Raw genomic sequence first — 10310 nt, 5'->3', positions numbered from 1 at the left:
GTAAGAAGTAAGGATGTGAATGATAGGTAAATAGGTTGTTTCCTTGGCAGGTTGGATGATTAGTCCTGTTAAAAAAAGGTCTGAGTAAATTAATATAGACAGTTGGTCATGTTATTTAATGTTGAATAAGTGGCTAAATCATTAACATACGCAGCTGCCTATATTATTAAGATGGGTATATAACTGGTTATATTGTTAATATGGCAGCTTGGGTGACAATAAAGATTGTTACTAAATGGGATAAGTGCTATATCTACATAGAAAACTTGCCAAATCATTAATATGTTGTCTATGCGACCATATAAAAACACGATTTACACAACACCTAACCACTACATAATTTGCACGCTTTCGTAATGAATTTCCCCATTTTAATACCAGTTTCGAAGAAATTAGTGGAAATATACGTACTATAGATTGTCACCACGTCTCGGTACCCTGTCCCTACATACCATTACACATTAAAATTATTTCTTCTCCCAGTTTTGGCGAAATCAGCGGAGAAACAATACTGGGAGATGTTGCCTTCCTCGTTATAGGTAATATTATATTGTTCGTCTACGTGCAACTGATGCTTGGCAAGTTCAACATGGTCGAGACTAGGGTGAGTTCAAGTTCAGACGGTAATATTTTTGGTTTATGACTACTTTCCTTGCTGTTGTTTTTTTTCGTGATTGATGCCGGATAAGTAGTTTATTTTGACAAGTGTAGTAAAGTGTATGACTGAGAACGACTGCATAAAAGATATATTTCACACGTTTTGATTGAATCTCCATCAAATATAATTGTATTTCTGATAAAGATTTGATTGAAACACAACAAATGCATCTTCGTAGTGAATTATCATTCTTATTTATAATTTTCCTACACGGATGTTGATTATTATGTTATGATTTGTTGTAATTGATGATAATAATCATGTTATCATTGTTGTGGCTGATAATACTAATATCATTACTGTTAGTTCTTGACTATATTTTATACACTTATTACTGTTATTATCATTATTGTTGTTGTTATCATTTTATTATTATCATTATTATTATTATCATTATTGATATCATTATCGTTGTTGTTTGGTTATCATTATAATTTTTTTTTGCTACTTTTTTTTTGTGATTATGATTATGATAATGATTATTGTTATTGTTGTTGTTATCATCATCATCATTATCATCATCGTCATCATTATCAATCATCATCAGTCATCATTATTATTACCCTTATTATTATCATTGTTGTAATTAGCTTTATTATCGTTGTTGTTGTTTGGATATCATTATTAGTTAGATTTTTTTTTTCTATTTTTATGATATTGCGATTATGATAATGATTATTATTGTTTTGTTGCTGTTATCATCATCATTACCATTATTATTATCTTCATTATTACTGTTATTATCAGTCACACGAGACGGAGAAGTAGCTAAATACCTAAATAATAATATCTACTCTTTATACTTCCCGAACAGCCCGTCCTCTCCTTACTAGGACTTCTGGCTACCTTCATGGCCGTCGGGGTGTCCTTCGGCCTCTGCTCCGCCTTCGGGATTGCCTACGGTCCTGTGCACTCCATCCTGCCCCTGCTAATGCTGGGTCTAGGAGTGGATGACATGTTTGTTATTGTCCAGTGCTGGCAGAATCTCAGTCATGAGGTGGGTGGAGGAGGATGATTTAAGAAATCAGTATTCTTAACTAGATATAGAGTGTGAAGTAAGCTTGAATAACTGGGAGAAAGTAACACATAAATAAAATAAAAATAAAATAAAATGCAAGATAACATGAGACCTGTTTCGAAACCAAAACAGACTCGGTTTCGAATACATCCCGCTCATCTTCTGTGACGAAGTATATTACCAATCACTTCCTCAATACAGTAAATATATATTACAATCACCCGGCACTAAACCAATATTTCATCAACCACAGGAAAAGAGACTAGAGCTTAAGGAAAAGAGTGGGCTGCGCACTTCGTCACGCCGGGGTAGCCATTACCGTCACCTCGCTCACAGACTTCGCTGCCTTCACGATCGGCGCCTCGACCGTGAGTCTTAAAGAGGCAAAAGCTGTGCCTGTGTAGTATTTCTGGTGTTTATTGTTTTTTTTTCTGACTGAGGGTAGAGGAAAACGGTGTGGGAGGAAGTAAGAGAGAGAATGCGAATATTTAGGTGAGAAAGAAAGAAGGCCTGGGGTATAAAGGGTGAAAGGGAGGAGTGAAATTGGGATGGAGAGGGAGAGTGTAAGGGAAACAAGGGTAGGTTAGTCAAAGGAGAGAGAGAGGGAGATAGATAGATAGATAGATAGATAGAGAGAGAGAGAGAGAGAGAGAGAGAGAGAGAGAGAGAGAGAGAGAGAGAGAGAGAGGGGGGGGGAGAAAGAGGCAGAGACATAGACTGAGAGATAGCCAGAAAGAGAAGCAAAAAAGAAAAAAAGTTACACATTAATCACAAGCCTCAACCAAACAAATGCAAATATATATAAAAAAAAAAATATAAATAAATAAAGTGAGTATAGAGACAGTATTATCACATTACAACCACAGGTCCTGCCAGCCCTTCGGTCTTTCTGCATCTACTCCGCGCTGGGTGTGGTTGCGCTGTACATGCTCCAGGCCACCTTCTTCGTCGCGTGGTTCGCCCTCGACCAGAGCCGCCTCGAAGGTGGGAATTATTAATTATTTATTTTTACTTTTTGCTTTAGTTTTCTTCTCAGAAAGGCATGTTGAAGAACACGTTCTCCATTATCGTCTTTATGATCCCACATTTCACGTTAAAAAGCTCAATTTCATTTCTATAATTACTAATTTCACATATGGTATTACGAAACTCGACTCTTCGATTGCAGATATCCTTTAATTAAAATCACTAATTCTAACATTAATATCAGATATTGCATATTAAGAAAAACGGTATCCCTATAGGATTACAAACATTCTTGAATTTAAAAGAATATATCCAATAAATGAAAAATCTCTTAAACCCACGCCTGTAATCCTCAAATTTCACTTAGAAGAAACCACAAATCCCACCTCAAAACCCCGTATCACATCTCCAATCCACGCATTTCCCTTGAAGGAAACCTAAACCTCTTCACTCTAATACTCACCTCAAAAAGCGAATGTCAGCTCCAAGTCACAAATTTCACACGCAAAATAAACTTAAACCCTTGCAAAGCCACAAAACTCAACTCTACAACCTTATTTACTCTTCAAAAAGACCACCGCAACGGACTCTTCTGGTGCTACAAACACAAAAATTGGACACCGAACAAATGCTCCCAGTACGACCTGTGTCAGATGTTCTTCGATAAGATCTACTCCAAGTACCTGCTGAAGAAACCTGTAAAGGTAGGAATGTGGAATTTTGCATGGGAGATATGGTGTAGATACAATGGGAGAGAGAAAATAGAGGTCTTGTAAAACTTGAAACGGTGATGCCGTTCACTCGTATAGATACAATACATAGTAAATTCTGAAAGGTCATGCGAGGCTTAATCTAGCTTGTATATAAATTCGGCTATGACTGTAGCGAAAGATATTTGATTGAACCAAGAGAAGGAAACTTTAAATAAACTTCTTGTGTATTGCTCTTGATATATTATATAGGTAGCCTTGTTTTAGCTCATTTATCCAATAACATTTTTAGTAATACTGTTAACAATACCACTTTTTAAAAATGTCGAATTATAAGTCTACCTTTACCTTGTTACAATAAAGATAAAAGATATGAATTCCTTACAGAAATGTTAAATGAATAACAAACTGAAATCATCAAGTCAAATAACCACACAAGAACACGAAGTTCAAAACAACGGAACATAATATACACTTTCCTAAACCTCTTTTTCCTTGTAAGAATATTGTCCCCATTAACAATTTGATTTTGATTTTTAACACGTACGTTATGGTTATGGTTATCAATATTCTCACGATATTATTATTTTCATTGTTTTCATCGTCATCATCATCACTTAATCCTAATCTCCTAACCTCTGACGGCCAACAGGCTCTCGTACTGGTCGTCACAGCTGTCGTACTGGGCACTAGTATCTGGGGCGTCACGAACCTGAGGCAGGAATTCAACCCCGTTTGGTTCATTCCACAATCTTCATACCTTTTCCAGTTCCTGTCTCGGGCCCAGACTTTCTACCCAGAAGCAGGTGAGGGTGCAAGGCAAACGTGGCTGGAAGAATATATTCATCTATTTTTACTAATATATAAACCTAAAAAAACAAAAAAGTTATTAACTCCATTAGTGGTTTTATAATTTCGTGTTACGTCGCAATTATCCATTATATATCTATATCAGTCTATTACCCTTTCCGATATGAAAGAGACGACTCGCAACACTACACATATAATTGTGTGTAAATTCATTTACATTTTCATATTATATCATATATATCTGTAAAGTATCTATTTTTGTATCTATATCTAACTGTATTTTTACATTTTTGTTGTGATTATCCCCAATACATCTCTCTCTATATATATCAACATCCATCTATCTGTATATCCGCGACCCATCCATATTTCATAATTTGTGTAATTTTCCGGATATCTATAATATAACAAAATCAACAGCTCCCTATCAAAATGTATTAATTGCGCCGATAAGGAAGATAAACCTGTACTCGTAGACATAAAACGCAAAGCCACCTCTTCGCTTTCTTCAACCTCTTACTCTTGTATTTGCTAGCTTGAGACTTATTCCGAGAACTGCCGAAGATTGGGTACCTGACTCAGTCCATGAGAGAGAATGAGTACATTTCCATCGTAGATTCTTGGTATGACCTCATGGTTGACTATACCAACAAGAGCACTGGTGAAGGTAGATGGTATTCTTTCTGTTTTCGTTTCTGGGGGGAAAATAGGTTTTGTATTATCATTCCTGGGGATAATTTTATTATGTGTGGATTTTGATGATTAAAGTGGATAATTAGAAAATTTGATGCTTTACTGGTGTCTATCAAGTGGTGTTAAAACAACTGTATACTGTATGTATTTTATTGCAATGCTAAAGATCGGGAAACTGTATGAGAGCAATTCTCTCTCCGTATGTGATTATGATATGAAATATGTTAGTATATTTTTCGTATCATCAAAGTCACTATCATCATCATCCTACCAATCGTCACCACCATCACCATTATCGCCCTCTTTGCAGACATCACAGGACAGCCACTGAACGAGAGTTTCTTCAACATGGCCATGTCGGAATTCCTGTACTCCCCATCAGGCTCTCGCTTCCAAAATTACTTTCATTTCGACGGCAATTTAACTGCAATGGAACCTGCGCCCCCGATACTCGTAAGCTCTTTTCCGCTTGTTGTTATTTCCTTTATTTTCTATTTTGTTTTATTCTTTGTTTGATTTCTTGTTATTCCATTGTAGATTTCTTGTTCTTTTTTTCCAGTTTTCAAAGTTTTGCTCACTTATTTCTTTTTACGAGTATTAAGGATTAAAGTAAACTAGTAAATAAGAATTTTGTCTTCATCTAACAAGACTGTAGTGTATTGTGTGATATGTAGAGGATGCTGTTTAGGCTAGTAAATGTCGTTCAATACATAAACCTCATGAACGATGAATAGTACATAATGTACTGTATACGTAATTGTATTCTGTATAGTTATGATGTGAATATATATACGTGTCTACATTTTTTAATTAGCTATTATTTTCTTCTCCTACCCTTCCTCCTCCTTCTTTACTCCTTTTTTACTTGATCTCCTGCTTCTTCATTTTCCCCATATAAACAATATTCTTCATTCTTCGCTTTCTCCTCCGCCTCTTCATTTTCCAACCTCTTCTACTCATCCTCACTCTTCTTACTTGTCTCGCGTTTCCTCCTCCTCCTACATCTTCCTTCTTCTCTTAATCATTGTTTACCCTCGTTTTCCTAGGCCAGCAAATTCGACTATAGCCACAGATCTCTGGATGGATCAGCTGAGCAAATTTCAGCGATGGACCAGACGAAGGAATTGGTCAAGAACGCAAATTTTTCAGGTGAGGATCGAACTGGGAAGGATCTTGTCTTTAGAGTGGAAGAAATTAATACTCTTTAAAAGATCTTGAGCTCTCGATGTATTTATTCGATCAGACGTAACGAAATATTTTCAGAACCGGTTTCAGCCTGCTGCTTTAATACCCTATATAGGATTCCAAATACTGACTGTGTCGAACGAGGTTCCAGTAAAAAACGAAAAAAAACATAATCGCTTATAGCCTGACGAGATGGAGCTTGAACTTGATTATACATCACTAGGAAGATCTATATATAAGTCAAATTAAACAGTTGTAATTTATTTAATTAAGACAAAATTAGTGGCATCAGGCGTTTACATTGAATTTTGAATTTCCAAAGCATTTGGTCATGCAGATCTACTAAAACAGAGAGTGAGATGGCACACAATCATTGGGGTAGCAACTTTTTTACTATTCAAGCCACTGTCACTTAACGTATAATTTTGTGACTGAAGCACCCATTTGGCTTCTTGTGTCCTATTGTTCTGTTTGCCCCTACCGATCTTTGTAAAGTTGACATGGAAAATGTTCTGTGCCAAACTAGCTCCTCAGTATGGTGCCCGGCTGTGATCGATCTGACTATGAGACATCTGTTAACGCTTTTGGCTAAGGAGCTGCAAGTAGAAATAAAAACCGCCTCCTTCTCCAGCATTTTGCAAGGTTCCAGAGATTGATCACGACTGGCTCTTAAGTACTAGTTCCCTGACTTACATTACTGGACTTGGGTCGGTGATGTAGGAAAGGCAGACAGGGAGGTCGGCGTCATCCTTTGCTAGCACTTGCTAAGCCTGGGTGAGCAGCAATTGGTGGACTTTCTAGCATTGTGGCACTCATGTAAATGTGAAATACTCGATACTGCACAGAAATCCATAGGGAATTGCTTAAGAACACGACAGGACTTACCTTGCTGGAGACTCTGGATGCCTCAGATGTGTCGCATTGCTCAGCATCCATTGTTCCCTTGCAAATAGTTCTCGAATGAGGATGCACAAGGAACAGCATACCAAGATTACTTATTGAGGAAGTCGAAGGCTATTTCCTTAGTAAATAACCTTCGTCCTTACCAAGCCCTAGCGAAATTGAATTCGTGTTGTGTGTGTGTGTGTGTGTGTGTGTGTGTGTGTGTGTGTGTGTGTGTGTGTGTGTGTGTGTGTGTGTGTGTGTGTGTGTGTGTGTGTGTGTGTGTGTGTGTGTGACCAAGCCATAAACATTATTATTCTTGCTCTCGCCAGATTTCGCAGCCCCGATCGCCATGATGTACAGTAGTTGGGAAACGGATAAAATCATCGCATTTGAACTTGTCCGAAACCTTTGTCTGGCGCTGGTGGCAGTGTTCGTCATGACACTTATCCTTATAGCCAACATAATGTCTTCAGTCTATGTACTCTTGTGTGTTTTGCTTACCCTTGTGAGTAAAAAATTAATAATGTATTCTTTAATTCCCTTGTTATCTTAAATAGTTCTTCATATTTGTTTTTTTTATGGTATTATTTAAACATGTATGATGATTTCAGCTATTAATAAAGCAGTGGTGATAATAGTGATATTACTAATAATAATAACGGAAATTGAAATTCATTCAAATTTACAGGTCGATGTCATGGCCCTGATGACCTGGTGGGACCTGACTATCGACACCGTGTCTTGCATCAACCTGGTCCTTTGTATTGGCCTCTGTGTCGACTACTCGGTACACATAGCGCTCCACTTTATGCAGGTATTGTGGGACGAAATGTGTTTTTTTTTGTGGTGTATTTGTGAGGTCAAGCTTCTGATTGTATATTTTGTTGTCCTTTATCTATATTTATCTATTTTTCCGCACATATATTTTCGTGATCGCCTTTGTCTATCAACTTATATTCTCTCCCTGTCTCTGTTTGTCTGTCTCTCTCCAAAATGCCCCATATTTTTCCAAGCTCTTTTGTCTTTTTTAGGTAAAAGGAACGAGAGACGAACGTGTTCAGCGGACGGTGAAAGAGATGGGCCCAGCGGTCATAAACGGGGCCTTCTCTACGTTCCTGGCGTTCATCCTCCTCGCCAATTCGGATTCTCACGTGTTTGAGTCGTTTTTCAAGGTTTGTACTTTTATATGTTAGTGTTCGTAACCGGTGATGCATATACAGGTACAAGCGCACTGTACTCTCTCTCTCTCTCTCTCTCTCTCTCTCTCTCTCTCTCTCTCTCTCTCTCTCTCTCTCTCTTCTCTCTCTCTCTCTCCTCTCTCTCTCTCTCTCTCTCCCCCCCCCCTCTCTCCCTCCCTCTCCTTCTCCCTTCGTCCTTCCCTCCCCACCACACACTCTCTTCACCCCACTCCCCTCCCAAACCCCAAAGAAATTCCCCCAATAAAAGGTATGAATGAGAATGAATATCTTCACAATACAAGAGATGTATTTTCCCTTGTGAGTAAAACTATGGTATTGTGAAGATATTAAATTCTTATTCATACCTTTCATACGTTTGTCAACATGAATACGCTTCAAATCCCCCCCCAACCCAGCATCCAAAATTTTCCAGATCTTCTTCGGGGTGTTCATCTACGGGGTGTTTCATGGACTGGTCTTCCTCCCCGTCCTCCTCAGCCTCATCGGACCGGCGCCCTATGCCCACGACCTCCATGCCCCTCCCGAAAACATCGAGGTCGAGAAACGTTCCAAAGACGTTCTGGTGATCGATGGCAGGACTTATTCGCAGGTGCACGTTAGGTCCAATTCGTCCTACGAGTGATTTTCGTTTCCATTTTTTCAGCCTATGTTTGCATGCGCTTATGTTTTTTTTTTTTTTTTTTTACCATTCTCTCTCAGTGACATATGATTATTTTCTTTGTTCTGTAGAGAGTTATTTATTATTGATTGATTTCCTGCTAATAAAGTCAAGGTGCAAGATTTATCAAATACATTCATTTAATAATAACCGTAATAATAACTGTTATTAATATTATCATTATCATCATCACCGTCATTGTTACTGCTAGTATTACTCCTACTTGGTAAATCTTGCTTGGCAGAATTTTGTCTTCTTTCTTTAGCAAGTTCTTGACGGGTATAGTTATATTATTCCCTTTTGAACTTGATCTTTCTAATATTACTTTTTGCATTGATTTCTTTGTTTGTCAGTCAGATGGTTACTGCCGTATGCTGTATCCTATTTTCACTGTATATTTGATGTGTATGTATAGATATAATCATTTTAAATTTAATTTGTGTAACATAAAAAGAGAAAATAAAACGTAAAAAAATAGTATGCATTCAAACTCTATACTTGAAAATTTGAAAAGTATATGAACAAATTTATTGCTCACAGGTAGTGAGAGCATTTTTGCAATACTCAATGAAAATACCTTCTTTAACACACTTCAGTGTTGTTACCACAAAATACTCATCAAATGTAGTTTTTATTTTTTTTTTTACAATCAACAAAAACTGTTGGATAAAATTAACTATACATTTAAATGGTATTTTGATACTTGTGCCTTGTGCATTTGCTGTGATGCCATACACTTTTAGATAAGAAAATATGTGTATTAGCTGGAGAACAAAGCCCCCCAAATACATTTCTGACTAACATGCATTTCCTCTTGTTAGAGACAGAGGTGTCCTACATGGAATACATGTCAAATTAAATTTTTTTTTTTTTCAAGATGCTAGTTCTAATTTAATGTTTACAACATGTGACGTCATGATTATTCTATTTCTGTATCCATTATATAACCTTATGATTATACTGTTTCTGTACATATTTCTGTATCTTTATAGATACATCTGAAATAATAAATGACAGATTTCCCTTTGCCTGTATTCATTTTCATACAATGATTTGCATGATTTTCTCTAAAATTCTACAATGATTTACTTAGCAATTTTTTCTACCTTGTGCATGATATGCTAAGATTTCTCCCCAAACACAATTTAATCCCTGTTGTCTTTTTTCTAGAAACTTATAATTAATGCAGAAAAAAATCTATTCCACAGAAAACTGGAAGTACTTGAATGCAATGAAAGGTAAACCTAACATTAATGAGACATCATTACTATAGTTCTTGCAGTTTTTATTCCAAATGATGCAGTTTCTAAGTGCTGAAACCAAAGTAAATTTTAAATATTTATACATTATTTTACGATATTTATTTTCTGATAGAAGGAAAACTACATTTTTAGGGAATATTTATAAAATTTGCAAGGTAAGTCCCACTCATGTATTGTACTTACGATTAAAGCTCTAGAATACATTGTAAAAAAAATTGTTAGTGAATTTCAGGAAACTTAGTTCTAAAAATCAAACTGTATGTTAA

General features: G+C 36.6%; 1 protein-coding gene across 1 annotated transcript in view; it reads left to right on the top strand.

Moving 5' to 3' along the window:
- LOC119575703 (protein patched homolog 2-like) overlaps positions 1-10310 on the top strand; it is a 34954-nt gene that overhangs the window by 24261 nt on the left and 383 nt on the right. The window contains exons 8-21 of the mRNA XM_037923329.1: positions 484-604; positions 1473-1655; positions 1943-2044; positions 2543-2660; positions 3216-3346; positions 4005-4260; positions 4704-4829; positions 5166-5308; positions 5902-6004; positions 7255-7430; positions 7614-7739; positions 7957-8097; positions 8537-8713; positions 9991-10020. Of these exons, the coding sequence (XP_037779257.1) occupies positions 484-604; positions 1473-1655; positions 1943-2044; positions 2543-2660; positions 3216-3346; positions 4005-4260; positions 4704-4829; positions 5166-5308; positions 5902-6004; positions 7255-7430; positions 7614-7739; positions 7957-8097; positions 8537-8713; positions 9991-10008 (1921 nt within the window). The 3' untranslated portion in view covers positions 10009-10020. The remainder of the gene's footprint in view (positions 1-483; positions 605-1472; positions 1656-1942; positions 2045-2542; positions 2661-3215; positions 3347-4004; positions 4261-4703; positions 4830-5165; positions 5309-5901; positions 6005-7254; positions 7431-7613; positions 7740-7956; positions 8098-8536; positions 8714-9990; positions 10021-10310) is intronic.

This window comes from Penaeus monodon, chromosome 7, assembly GCF_015228065.2.
Source record: "Penaeus monodon isolate SGIC_2016 chromosome 7, NSTDA_Pmon_1, whole genome shotgun sequence".
NCBI lineage: Eukaryota > Metazoa > Arthropoda > Malacostraca > Decapoda > Penaeidae > Penaeus > Penaeus monodon.
Note: the sequence above shows the minus strand (reverse complement) of the source record. Positions and strands in the feature narration are given on the sequence as shown.